Source organism: Orcinus orca, chromosome 1, assembly GCF_937001465.1.
Source record: "Orcinus orca chromosome 1, mOrcOrc1.1, whole genome shotgun sequence".
NCBI classification, from domain to species: Eukaryota; Metazoa; Chordata; class Mammalia; order Artiodactyla; family Delphinidae; genus Orcinus; species Orcinus orca.
Genome location: NC_064559.1, coordinates 96,665,125 through 96,678,989, shown reverse-complemented (window position 1 = coordinate 96,678,989; position 13,865 = coordinate 96,665,125). Strand labels below are relative to the sequence as shown.

Below are 13,865 nucleotides of genomic sequence, written 5' to 3'. Positions count from 1 at the left end.
CATGTGAACAAAGGTTTGGATTTGTTCTTTGAGCTCCAAGGGGAACAACCAGGACCAGTGAGCTCAAACCACTGAGAAAAAGATTCCAGACTGATATGAAGAACATTGTAACAAATGTAGAAAGAGCATCTCAAAAGGTAGAAAGTACCCTGTCCCCAGTGGTGTTCAAGGACAGGTTGGACGAGCGCTTTGCAGAGATTCTAGAGAGGAGATTAAAGTTTTGGGTGGGAAGGTTAAAGATTGTTTTTAAGTTTCCAACTACATTCATAGAGGATCAAGATGCCTGCCTCCTCCCCATCTCTACCCCGCCCCTTCTACCATGACATCCAGAGGTCCCACATCAAAGCCCTAGCTTTGTTTGTGCCGAAGAGAGACTCTATATCTGGGGAAATGGAAGCTCTTGGGGCCCAAGGAAAGTCTTGCTTATCGTTCCCAAGATAATAGTCTATGATTATATATCATTTTACAGTTTATGAAACATGTAATTTGACCCCCACACCATGAGGTAAGTAGGAAAGGCATCATTAGAAACTAAGGTTCAGAGAGATTTGCTCCAAGTAGTTTTGGAACCAGAACCCAGGTCTTCTGGCTTCTGATCCAGAACTTTTAAATTGTAGCAACTGCTTCTGTGCATCCCAGGTTCATTCTCACAGTCTCTTGTTTTCAGGAGGTGCCTCTGTGGTCCCCTGTATAGAGGATCACAGCTGAGACAGAGAAGACAGAGCCCGGAGCTTCCAGAGCCCAGCGTTAAGGCTACAGATTCGGGGCACTGGAGATTTTGGTACTGGCTAGATCTCTTTGTTGTGATTGCCACCTCCAGCTGTGTGCCTGCTGTTGCCAGCCTTTGTATCTGCCTCCTCCAGCTATTATCTGCTGCACCTCCCAGAGCCAGGCAGCTTTGTTCTCCCCGGTAGTGAGAGTCAGCAGCAGATAAACAATCAGCCACACTCCACCCCCCCGGGCCCCTGGGAAGGGAGCAGGCCCGAGTTCTGGAAATGGTTTGTTGCTGCCCCACCTGAAACACACAAACTCTCTCCTCTAGAGGGTGCTGTTTCCCCCAAAACAGTCCCAGCCAGATACCAGGGACAGGAGCTGAAGAATTCTGAAAACAAAAGCAGCCTCTGAGTGGTCAGAAGAGAAACAGACACAATCACCTTCTTTCTCCTCTAAAAATTAAACTAACGAGTCCCTAAAACAAAGGCCAGTCACACCTACAGTGATGTCCAGCAGGTTCCCTCAGCGAATACCTCTCCCTCCTTCTGCTTCCTGCCTGCAGACTGACCTAGAGCTTTCTTTACCTGAGTCATTTGTTCTCCAGAATGAATAGATTTATCAGAGCCCTTCTTGAGGACAGGACTGCTCTGCAGTGCAGACACTCCTCTTGTGAGTAAAACTGATCCCTGGCTCCCCACTGCTCTGAGCATGGCACTCAAGGCCCTTCATGATTTGGTCTCTGCCTCCTTCTTGGCTTTGGTCTTGCCACTCTTCCACACGTATCGTAGACTCCAGCTCCACAAAGCACCTCGCTGTTCATCCCTTCTACCTTTGGACCCGCTTTTGCACTGGACCCGCTCCGTGCCCACCTGATGACCTCCAGCTTACCTTTCAAAACTCACTCAAGTGTTAGTTGCCCCTTTGGAAGCCTCCCTGACCCTCGAAGAAATAGCTCATCTCCTCTACCTCCCCGCCCCCAGCATGGGTTTACTAAGCATGGTTTGTACACATTCCTATTTTCAAACATCGTCGTGCTTTGCAATGGTTTGTTTACCACTGTTTGCCATCTGTGAGTTCTCAATTTAAGCCCACAGACTGTGAACGTCACCTGTTTCCCCAGTACCAAGTGCAGTTTGTTAAGAAAGTCTGAGTAAAGGGATGACTGGAAGCCTGATTTAGAGAGACAGAGGCCTGAGTCAGAGCTGCAGCCTTGGTCTGCCTCACGGACTCTGCTCATGTGCAAATGTTTGCGATTTCTTTTTTCTAAAGGTGGGAGAGAGCAAGCCCCAAGGCACTGGTCCCAGCTCCCTCTGGGTTCGCTGTCCCCTTTGCTGGAAGATGAAGGAGGAAAACAAGCCTTGTTTGGGGATAGCTGTGGGCATAGGGGCAGACTGTCAAATTGAGTGACCAGAAAGGATGCTTCAGCCCCTCCGCGGGGCAGTGGTGGAGGGGGCAGGTTAGAGCTGTGCACCTTCTCCTGAAACCTGTCAGGCTGGGGTAGGGAGGGGTGGTGGGCAGGGAAGCAGCCCTGAGCAAAGAGCTGTATCTGTTCTCTCCGTGGCAAGAGCAACCTGAATGGAGAAGCTTTGGGGCACGAATCCTAAATGCATCCACCTCCACGTGTGAATGAATCCTTTCTCTCTACCCCTGCCTCTCTTTGGTTTCCTAAATAGTTAACAGTGCCATCATCCTTTGAAAATCTAGGGATTATCTCAAACTCCCCTCCTTGCTCATCTCATCTCAATATTCACTGGATGCCACGAGCTGTGGATTTGTTACTTGTGTCTCTTCCCCTTCATTTCACTGTCTTACTTTAGGTCCTTCACACCTTTTTGCTGAATCATCAGCCTCCTACACATCTCCTGTCTCTATTCTTTCTCTCCCCAAATCCTTCCTACGCTACTACTGGATCACTCTTCCCGAGTTACACCTCTGATCACAAATCAGTGCACACGTATCCACCACTTCACAAAGCACTTTCACATTTTATTCTCACGGAATTCCTATAAGGTATTACGATGACAATCCTCAGTTTATGAATGAAGAAACTGAAGCTCCGAGAGACGATGTGACTTGGTAAATCGAGATCTTCGGCCTCCCAAACCTCTCTGCCTCCAAACTCCACTTGTCGTTATACTGTGACTATCTCCAAAATCCTTCCCCAACTCAATCCCTTCTACCTTTGGGTTTAGGTTTGACAGATAATGTGTCCACTAGCTATCAAAGAGAAGCCAAACTCAGTCTGACACAGTTGCATGGTCTGCTTCTACACCTCATTCCAGCCTTATTTCCTGCCTCATCTCTCCTATGGCAAACTTCAGACGAACCAACTGTCCCCTGTCCCCTGTCGCATACACCCATGCTTTCCTGCCTTCACATGATTGTTCATGCTCTTCTCTTTTCCCGACCTCCCTTTCTCCTTGTCTCTACATAGCCATGATATCTTTCAGAGCCCAGTTCAAATGACTCCTCTTCCAGGAAGCCTTCTCTGACCCGCACAGCCTTAAGTAAGGCCTCTCTTTTCTGAATATATGTATTACATATATCTCCATCTATATCTCTTACGGCACATCTACTTGGTATAGCATGTGTCTTCTACTACAAAGAAGCTTCTTAAAATAAGGATTCGGCCATAATACGTTTTGATGAGTCTGATATACAACTAACACAATGTAGGACACAGAGTAGGTGCTCAAGAAGTAGTTTATGAGTGAATAAATGAGCAGAAGGGGGCTCCCAAATCACTCCAGGTGTAGGGGCCAATCTAAGAGCACGGGGAACGGACTCCATCCTCCAGGAGGACTAAGGATATGTGGAAGCTCTTGGCCTGGGTACAACAGATGGCACTTCACTCTGTTCCAGGGCCTCTCTCCCTCTGGGGCCTTCTCACTCCCCCTTCTTGTTTGTGTCTTCTCTTGATTTTTCTTATGATGTTTTCTCTGTTTCCTTGTATCCACAGAAACCCCACCAACTAATTATAGACACTAATAGATACACGAACGAACCAAATGTCCTCATCTGTAATGATGCTGCCCACCACACAGGAAGATCCATGCAGTCTCAGTTGTGTTTTCATGCATTTATACAATAAACATTTACAGGGCGCCGGATTCTAAACAAGACACTTGAATTATGGAGGTGAATTAGGTGTGGACTCTGGCCTTGAGGACCTTACAGTCTATTAAGGGAGACAACCACATAACAGGCAAGAAGTGATAAGTGCCATGGAATAGGGACCCATGAAGTGCTGAGGGACTTTGCAAAGGGAAAGGTGACATCTAGCTCAAGGGGGTGGGGCTGAGAAGGTGACGAACGTGTACTGATTGAGAACCTGTTAGGTGCTAGGCACTGGGCTAAGTTGTTGGGGATATTTTAATGTTAGCTCATATAATTCCTCAAACAACCCTGTAGGAATGTTATTATCCCCATTTATTATCCCCACTTATTACTAGGTTGTTATGAGTAAGTAACAACCAGGAGTTGAGTTTTTTCCTCCATACCTGACTGTCTCACTCAGGGGAGATTATATAGAGGAAGGTGGCATTGGGACTGGGCCTGAAGGATAGGCAAGATTTGGACCCTTGGAGACTGGAGTTTGGGGGTGTCAAAGAGCAGGCACCTCCAGGGAAGGGAGCAGTACAAGCAAAAGGTACAGCATTGAGTAGATTCAGGGCCAGCAGGGGATAGGAGCCAATCATTTTGGTTGAAGTGTTGGGAGCACATGAAAGACTTAACAGGACAAATCGGGAAAACAATGATGGGCTCTGATCCCACAACACCCTCCTGCCTTGTGGCCGCTAGAATGAAGGGTGAGAGCCACACGGCGTGGGTGTGGAGCCCCATGCCTCCCACAGGGACCAGATGCAGGGACTTGGCCTCCTCTTCATGGTGCTCTAGCCGCATACCCTTTCACAGAGCCACTGGGTGAGTTTTCTCTTTTGACCATGGAGTACTTCTTCCTGATGTTTGGTTCAAGGAAATGGAAGAAGAGAGAAGGAGAGCAACTATCATTTACTGAATGCCTAGTTTAGACCAGCACTTCACATTTTATCTTTGCAACAACTCTGGGGAACAGAGTTTTTATCTTCACAGTTACTTATGAAACTGGGGTTCAGAGAGCCCAGGCAATGCAACATATAAGTAGCAGAGCTGAGATTAGTACCTACCTCTGGCTGCATTACAAAGTCCTTTCCACTATAGCTTCAGGTTAATACTGTATACTGAATTTGCCTTTGATGAGCAAATTCCACACTCAACAAGCACAGAAGATGGACACCTTGCGCATGATAGGAGTCTAGCAGGAACCAGCCAGGTGTGAAGAATTCACCAGCAGTGACACCCAGGGTGCATCTGATGGTTAGCGGTGATACTCTTTTGTTATGATTGTTCCATCTCAGTGCTCCTCTCCTAGGTTTGCATGGCAGGTCTTTATCCTCCCCATTTCCTCCTCTTGGGCTCTGCTCCCAACTCTCTTCTCATCTCTTCTATCATCTACGCTGCCTTGCTCGTATTTCATGCTGGCTGTTACCAAAATGTGTCTCCCTGATTCTATCCTCCTTTTCACTGTCCTCTTTGTCTTTTCACTCCCTGCACATCTGTCTGGATCATCCCTTCTTCCCCTAAGAGTTTCTTCAGCCTCCTAGAGATCTGATTTTGGAAGATGGCGATATGGAAGGATACTACGCTATCCATCAAATCGCAGCTCGGACCTTCAAATTCTGCGTCACACTGTGTCTCCACCCATAACCCGAAGCCTAGGTGCCCGCATTAGTAAAGGCATTCTAAGCCCCACAACCTTCTATTCTCCCTGCTTCTTCCCTCCAGAAAAGAGCTTCTTGATTTAGGGGTTTGGAAACAGGATCAGAAAGGAAGGCAGTTTCTAGGAAGACAGGAGGCGTTCCCACTATAGCTATGAACTAATCCGATTATTTTAGGTGTGAAGGTACAGGAATACCTGAACCAGTCACTGGGGGGTAGAGATAGAAATAGAAAGTGGTAGTACCAGCTCCTTCTCTGTCCCAGTAACTGCCCATCATGCTCAAGTGCTACGTTTTGAGACAGCCCTGCACACAGAGAGGTTGTGAGCATGACCAGCTCCCGGGCCTGAGGCTGGGCTGGTCTCTAAGCCCACACTCATCTTAGACAGCTGAGCTAGGTACGTGTCCAAGCCTAGCATCCTGGAGACAGAACTAAGAAGGCAGCATTATCTGGTAGAAAGTGGGCTCGACTGGGAAGCAAGAGACTTAGGTGCCAGCCTCAACTCTGCCTCTGACTAAAAGTGACCTTGGGTAGGTGTCTAAACCTCTTCAGCCATTATATCTTTAATTGTGGAAAAAGGGCATTGGATTAGCTCCACACTTCTCAAAGTAGTGTGCCAGGAGGTGTTCGGAAGCACAGGATTAAATTTAATGTATTTTCCTGAGCTATCAATTTTACTCAAGGGTTTTGAGGGAAAATCTTATTTTAATATTAAACAAACGATGTCTGATGGAGTAGAATGAAAAATTTACATAATTTAAAAGACAAAACAGATTTCAAGGATGTCCCAGTGTGTGGGAGCTTATGGCCCATCCCTGTGTCTTCTGGGGTAAAATTCCCTCTGCCCTTCACAACCTGTTTCTGGGTCAGGTTGGGAGGCTCTGTGCTTGAGGGTTTTCAAGGTCGTTTCCTGTTTTAAATGTCCACATCCAGCCTGTGTCCCTCCCAATACAGGTTCGTCTCATCCCTCCCACTGGCCTTGGTGGAGACAGGAGACTGCTACTCAGCCCCCTCTCACCAACCATATTATCTCTGTTTTGGATACCAACTCCAACTTGAATAGCGGATTGGAGGCCTCCAGGAGGAGATCAGCTGCACTGGGGACTGAAAAGGAGCATTTCTGGGCTTTCAAGTGTTCTTAATGAGAGAGGGGGGAAGAGAGGAGAAAGGAGACGGGTGTCAAGGAAGGCCTGGAAGAAAAGCACTGCGGGATTATGTAAGCCCTCAAGGTTGGGAGAAGAATGGAGTCGGGTTTGGGGTTCTTTTTAAACTTGATGGCTTTGTTCATTAATCTCCCTTCTGTCCTGCCCCAAAGAAAACAAACAAATAGAAGCAGAGCCAGATGCACACAAATCTTGAGGTGGGGAAGAAAAGGGCCGTGTGTGTGTCGGGGGGCCTGCCTTGCCAGCTGAGTCACTGCTGCCTCTGCCTCTCACCCTCCAGTCTCCTTCCCCTTCCCTCCCATCCTCTAGCCTCGGCCTGACACAAGGCCCTGGCCCAAGGAAGAATAGGCTTTTCTTCCCTTGTGTCAACGTTTGGAAAGTTCTCATAGACTGATCAAAAGAAAGGATAAAAGCCTTCAAAGCGTTTCCTGGGAGCCTGTGACCTCCATCTGGCCCTTCTGACCCCCCTGTGTGTTTTCCGGTCAAGAGAGGGAAGAACACAGAGATGGGGCCATGTCAGATGTTCGCCTCTGTCCAGGCACCACCCGTCCTGTCAGTGTGGGCTGATTGGGACCACTGCCCCTTCTTCCGCCCCAATCCCCAGGCAGTGCCTCTGTGCCCTGTGAGAAGGGAACAGTGTTCCTGCAGAGAACTGCCCAGAGTGGGGTACCTCAGGGACCCCCCTTTCCCCAGCTGGAGAGGGAGGATGACTTCCTGGCACACGCAGCCCATGGGGACTGCTTCTTTGATGCACCTGCCTCCTCACCCTCCAGCCCCCCCACCCCCCCAGCACGCTCCCTCTCTGAGTCACCACAGCGGCCACAGCGCCTGCGCCTACCCATTGTGTAGGGCTGCAGGGCTGCACATCCTGGTCCTGTCTGAGAAGCTTGGCACTGTGCAGAGTTCAGCTGAGGACAAAGGATGCACCACTGCCTCCTCAGCCCCAGCTCCAGCCATCCCAAGAGCCTGCAGGCCTGGCCCCATCTGGGTCCTCACCCCAGAGGAACATCTAACAGACATTAACCCATCCCTCCTCACCTTGACCGAAGAGCCAGAAAAATCAGTCCAGGTGCTAAGACACGGCTGGAAGCAATGGCATTAGTACAAATAACTTCTGTTGTCATTGTTATTCTACTGTTATCAGTAAGACCTGCGACACTGAAAGGGCTCCCAAGCATACTGGGGGAGATTTCAGAGGGGCTGGGCTGGCGATGATCAAGGGGTCTGTTGAAGACCTCTTATTCGTGTGTCAGCCTGCTCTATTTAATCAGTCACCACCTGGCCTAGGCTCCTGGCTTCTCCATAGGGGAGAACCCAACTGATCCCCAAAGATACTGGTTGAGAGGATCACCCTAGTTGAGAGGTTAGAAGTATTCTTCCAGACAGAGCCCCCTAGGGAGAGTTCACCCCCATGCCCAGCTGGACTTAGTGGAGAGGGTGCTGGCAAGACTATACAGATGGCTGGAGGGGAGCGGAGGAGATGAGAGGGACTCCTGCAAACTTCAAGCCTCACCGATCCTCAGCCTGGGGCTGAAGATTACCTCCCCGCCACCAGGGGGCAGGGCTCCCCAGCCCCATGGGACTGCCCTTGCCCTGGCGGCTTGCCTTCTCCTGTCCTCTCCTGCCCACCAACCCCAGCCCACCCCCTTTTACTGTTAGGTTGAACCATATGAAATCACCAGTTTTAAAGAACGGGTCCCATGTCAGCAATATCAAGTGGTCCAATTTACCAATATTTAATAACAGTAAAAATAACAGCATCAGCCTCCTTCAGACTCCCAGGCTCTGCATTGATATGAAGCACATTAGACGCAATTCCACTTGATCCGCACAGCCAGCTGGTGGCAGTTAGAGCCGCAAGAATCTCTCTCCAAGGTCACAGCTAACCTTCCAATCATCAAAGCCAAGGGCGTTTTCTCAGTCCTCGACCCCAGCAGTCTCTCTGCATCATGTGAGACTGATGGCCAGCCTGTCTGCCCTGGACACTCTGTCCTTCGGTTCTTATTGAGATGTGGTGGGGATCCACTGATTTTGGAGACCTTGATTAGCTCATTAGTGGCCCTGCCACTTCTAGGCTTTGGGATTTGGAGCAAATCACTTAAACTCTTTGAGTTTCCTTTTCCTTCACCTGCAAAAAAAAAGGGGCCTAATGATATCTACCTCACCAGAGTGCTGGGAGAATTAGATAAGTGCACAGACGTACCAAGAGCACTGGGTGGGGTCAGCACTAACGGTGCAGAGTCTCATCTTCACTCTCTGACATGGTCCTCCAGGCTCTCTCCTCCCGGTCTCTTTAGGTTTGGTCCATCTCTCTTGCTGTGGTCTCTCGCGGGCCCTGAATTGTTGGTGTTTCTCAGGGATCCCCCCTTGGCATCTCTAACCACTCTGCTCTCCCTTCCTCGGGTGTTTCAACTACTCCCACAGATTCCCCTCACCTCTGCCCTGTACAACCAACACTTACAGGCTCCCTCTAACTGGAGAGTCTAGTTTTAACGTGTTCAGACTGATATCCTCTCTACTCAGAAGGGAGTCTCTCCTGTGCTTCCCCTCTTGTTCCCAGCATCACCGTCCATTCAGTGCCCAGGCTGGAAACCTTAGAGTCGCCCTCGGTTTCTCTCTTGCCGCTCATCCAGCGGGTCACTGGGTCTTATCAATTCTGCCTTTGTGGGCTTCTCTCCAACTCCTTTGAGGCTGCCCTAGTTCTCTTTCACCTGAAGTGCTGCAATGATCTCCTGTCTTCCCACCCCCAGCCTCGCCTCCCTCACCTCCACCCCCTCAGCTGCCACAGTGCCTTTCAACAACACAATTACATCCCATCGCTCTGGCTTTCAATCCTTCAAGGAGTTCCACAGCTTCTGTAGTAAAACCCAAACTTCTAGACATGGCATTCAGAACCCTTCACCATCTGATGCCACCTTGATTTCCAAAGCCTCTCCTTTTGGTACTTTTCCCTATGGACCCCATCTTCTAGCCATATAGAATTGCCACTGGCTCTTCAAACGCAGTCTGCACCCCACTTGCACGGCCCCATGCTTTTACCAAGCAGGTCTCTCTGCCTAAAATGCCCTCATTACTCTCTGTACGTTCCTGGGACGCTTTGCCACATCATCGATATAGCACGCCTCTGTCCTTGAGAGATGGTGAGCTCCTCGAAGGCAGAGACTACACCTTAGTTCTCTTGTCAAGCTGGTGCCTTTGAATTTAACCTAATTGATTCGTATAGAGGAAAGACTTAGACATGAAATCCCTGGTCTGATTCCAGGCTAGGGATGCCAACCAACTGCGTCTGGGCCGTCATTTACCCCACCTCCTGCCCTTAACAGATATCACTGATTCATCACAGTACTTTTTTCCTCACTGAACCTCAGAATCTTTCCCAGCATGGTGATACAGAGAGCCATTTTCCATCCAATGCAGTTAGCCTCACAAATGAAACCTATTTGTTATCCTGGCAGGTCTGGGTCACAGCCAAAGTTCCCTATCTATCCTTCTTTCCCACTATTTGCCATCCAGATCTGTGCCATCTACTTGCTATGGGAACTTCAGTCAATCTCTTCATCTCTCTAGGGCTCAGTTTCCTCACCTAAGGAGGCAATAAAACCTTCCATTGTTTGGTTGGCATTACAGGAGATAAAAGTATGTGAAATCTGTAAGGCCTGTATGCAAATATAAGATATTATTATTAGCCTACTTTGCAGATGAAAGAAAAATAACTAGCAAATTAGAGAAACCAAGGCTCCGAGAGGTAAAGTAACTTGCTGATGTTTATTTAATGGCAAAGCCGGACCCTCTGTCTCCAAGTCCCGGGGACCTTCACTCATGCTGCCTCTCCACACCCACGTGGGCTCGGTGACGCTCCAGCTACCTCCTGCCTTATTTGTCCTTTCTCCAGGGTAACAGTGATTCATGCGGTAGGACTTACTACAGCCCTGGAATTGGAGGAGGCTTCCAGCCCACCTCCTTCATCCTACCTCTCTGTAATTCCATCATAATTCCCAAGGTGAAGCTCCCTCCAAAACCCATTCAACCTGCCGAGAGGTAGGAAAGGTGTTTAGCGAGGGATGACACACAGAACTCAGTTCCTACATCATGCTTGTTGGCCCCTTGCCCTCCTGCTTCCCCTTGGGGGCTCCAGCCAGCTGGCAGGCTGCTCAAAGCCCGGGATGAGGGGTAAAACACGGAGAGGTTTGGGATCGTAACTCTGAAAAGAGAGGGCGTTGGAGTTCGGTTAAGCTCCTTCTTCCCCTGAAATTGTTTCCCTCTCATAGGGGGCAAATGAAAGTCCCAGGCTCTACTAAAATCTGTAAGGACTGCAAAGTGTGGCCAGGGGGACGTCAGGCTTGGGACTGGAGAGAAACAAGAACTGAGCGTTCTCCTGGTGTGCAGCCTGCAGATGTGCAGGAAGTTGTCGAGAAAGGCGTGCTGACCCTTGTTATTGGCCAGGGGATGAGTGAGGCCTCGAAGGTACCCTCATCAGCTGTGGAGTACCTCAGGAAACAAGGCATTGATGTGCGTGTCCTCCAGACAGAGCAGGCACTGAAGGAGGATAATGCTTTGGTTACCCAAGGCATCAGGGTGGGAGGGGTCTTCCATTCCACCTGCTGATGGAGCCTTAAGAGAATAACTCACTAAGAAATGATAAAAAAAAAAAATTAATTTTTTAAAGAGCCCAGGATGGCCAGGCCCCAGAAGATAAGGTTTTTGGGGTGGAGGCCAGGGAGCCACTGAGCTGTCACCAGATCTGCCACCAGAATCTGAGAAACCAGAGAGAGGCCAACCTGATGGGACCGGTTCCTTAGGGTCCTGGAACCAGTGGGGCTCCCCACCTGAGAGAAGAGAGGGAGGCTGACCTACCTCCCGGCTGAAGCTCCCTTCTCTATACCTTTTCTCATCTGTGATCTTAGAAGCTGTGTGGCTGTGACGAGGGAGGCCTTGGACCTAGTCGGTGGAGGGTCCAAGAGGCAGTGTAGGTGGCGGGGAGGCAGGAGAGTTACCCTCTCCTGTCAATGATTCTCCTGTCAATCAGGAGAATCATTTCTGAACTGCTTCCTAGCCTGTGTTTTGTTCATCTTTGTGACCTCCTCAGTGCCTAGTATAGAGCTTTGTCTAAGTATTTCTTGGCTTAAAAGAGCCCATAGGATTGATATTGTACATTTCTTTTCCCTCCCTCAGTCTCCCTTTTTGGTATGTGACCTGCTTCATCCTTGGGAAGTCCTTCCTCCGAGCTTCCCATTAAAGCGTCAACCTTCAGACAGCTGCGCGCACTGACTCGGTCTCTCCATCCGCCTTCACTCCAGGCTGAAGAGCTGTCTTCTCTCTAGTTTCCCTCAGCTCTCGCTCCACACTGCCCTCAGCCCACTGCCATCAACACTCTCGTGTCTCTCTCTCATGAGGGGCCAGGTGGGGGAGGGCCCACAGTGGGTACTCAGTGCTTAGCACGGAGCCTCAATGCCAGAAACCCAGAGCCTTCTGCAGGAGGCAGATCCATCTTTCATCATGGGAAAGGAGAGAGGCGGAAAACTCCAGACCTGGACCCCAAACTGGTCCAGAGTCGGGCAACTGTGGCTAGAGCTTCTCCCTGGACCGACCAGGTCCTCCTGGGAAGCCCAGTGCCTCCTGGAGCCCACGTGACCAAAGACAATTGGACTGAGCTTGGGAGAAAGAAAAGTAGGAAAAGAAAGATGGAGGCGAAGTGGAGGGATCCCAACTCGTAAGCCCCTAGAATGACAGGTGGGACAGAGTATGTAATAAGCTGGCCTCTCCAGCACCAGCATTCTCGGTCCTCCACCCACCCCTCACACACAGCCTCCACCGCCAGCTACACTAAGCTTCTCCCAGTGCTTGAACAGGCCATGCCTTCTCTTACCAACAGTTCTTGGCAAACAATGGGGCCTCTTCCGTGAAGCACTCTTCCCCTCCCCACTCCACCTGGTCGATCTCTACCCTTCCTTCAAGCCTCGCCTTAAATGTCACTTTCTCTGAGAAGCCCTTCCAGACGCCCACAGCCCCAGTGTGAGCTGCGGCCCCTCTGTGTCCCCACGTGCTGCGGACTTCCCCACCTCAGCCCTTGTGCTGGGTTTCCGCATACCACGTCATCCTATCCTCCCTGAGAGGTGGGTAATGCCATCGCCTTCATGTGAATGTGTGGAAACCAGACTCAGAAAGGTGAGCTGACTTGTCCAGAAGGACCACGAGTAAGGAAGAGGTGACTGCAAGTTGAACCCAGGCCCACTTAAACTGCACTTTTCATCTGGCCACCATATCATCATGGCATGTCGGCGCTGGGAGGCCCGCATGTCTCCTGTTCAACCCCTTCATTTCACTGAAGAGGAAGCCAAGGTTTAGCAAAGTTGAGTAACTTTTCCACAATCACACAGCCGGCTTATAGCACCAGAATCAGAGCAATATCCCTGACTTTCTTCTTCATCCCAAAGCTCTCTCTTCCTACCAGATCTTTTCTTAACGCTGGGGTCCTGAAGGGCCAACCTGGGAGCATTATCCACTGAGCTCTTCCCCTCCAACCAAAGCCCCAGCCTAGGGGTGTCCAGTGTGCGCCTCCCATCAGCAGGCCTCAGGAATCTCCTTGCCCCACAGCAGCTGGCCCAGAAATATGACAACAAGAAGAGCTAGAAGAAACAGCAGATAGCGGGCCCGTTGGGAAGGGGCAGATTCAATGATGTTCTCTGCTAGGGGCTGTGGAAATGATCAAGGGAGTTATCTGAGACAGCTGGAAGTCCATGGCCCACAGGGGCCCTGAGCCCCTTTGGAAATGTCTCCTAGGCCACCCAACCTCTGTTCAATAGGCGGCTAAGCTGGGCCTCTCTTTCTCATCCGGGGAGTGAGTCTTCCACCTCTTTCCATCCTTCCCCTTTGCCTGCTAATCCCTTATACCCAGGAAATGCTTCCTGCTAAGTCAAAACTTACTTGCTGCTGCCTAAGGAATTTGTTCTTATTTTTACCCTTGGTGGAGATGGAGACCCATAGGCACCCTGTGCTTCTGATGCGTATTCAGGGAATTGAGCCACCTTCCCCGACAGGGGTCCTCGCCACTCCCTTTCCTTCTCAGGTTCCACATTTGAAGAGCAACCTCTGACCCTCACATAGAGAAGCCTGGCGTGGGGGGGTGGGGGGGCGGGTCTACTGTCACCCTGGGAGGGAATCTCTCTGCCCTTCCCCAACTTATTCCTTATTCCTTATCCACATTTCTCCTTTGACGAGAAGGATGGGGGC

The 13,865-nt window shown here is 50.1% G+C and overlaps 3 protein-coding genes across 3 annotated transcripts in view; 2 read left to right on the top strand and 1 right to left on the bottom strand.

The window, feature by feature from the left end:
- The window catches only part of KCNJ9 (potassium inwardly rectifying channel subfamily J member 9), a 55,618-nt gene that overhangs the window by 15,098 nt on the left and 26,655 nt on the right, over nt 1-13,865 (top strand). The window lies entirely within an intron of this gene.
- Nucleotides 1-13,865, bottom strand: part of KCNJ10 (potassium inwardly rectifying channel subfamily J member 10) — a 32,609-nt gene that overhangs the window by 8,384 nt on the left and 10,360 nt on the right. The gene's annotated exons all lie outside the window — the stretch shown is intronic.
- On the top strand, nt 4,517-13,750 carry LOC125964515 (mth938 domain-containing protein-like). The gene is made up of 2 exons (XM_049710326.1): nt 4,517-4,523; nt 10,804-13,750. Exons 1-2 carry the CDS (start codon nt 4,517-4,519, stop codon nt 11,238-11,240), a joined length of 444 nt encoding a protein of 147 aa, XP_049566283.1. The 3' UTR covers nt 11,241-13,750.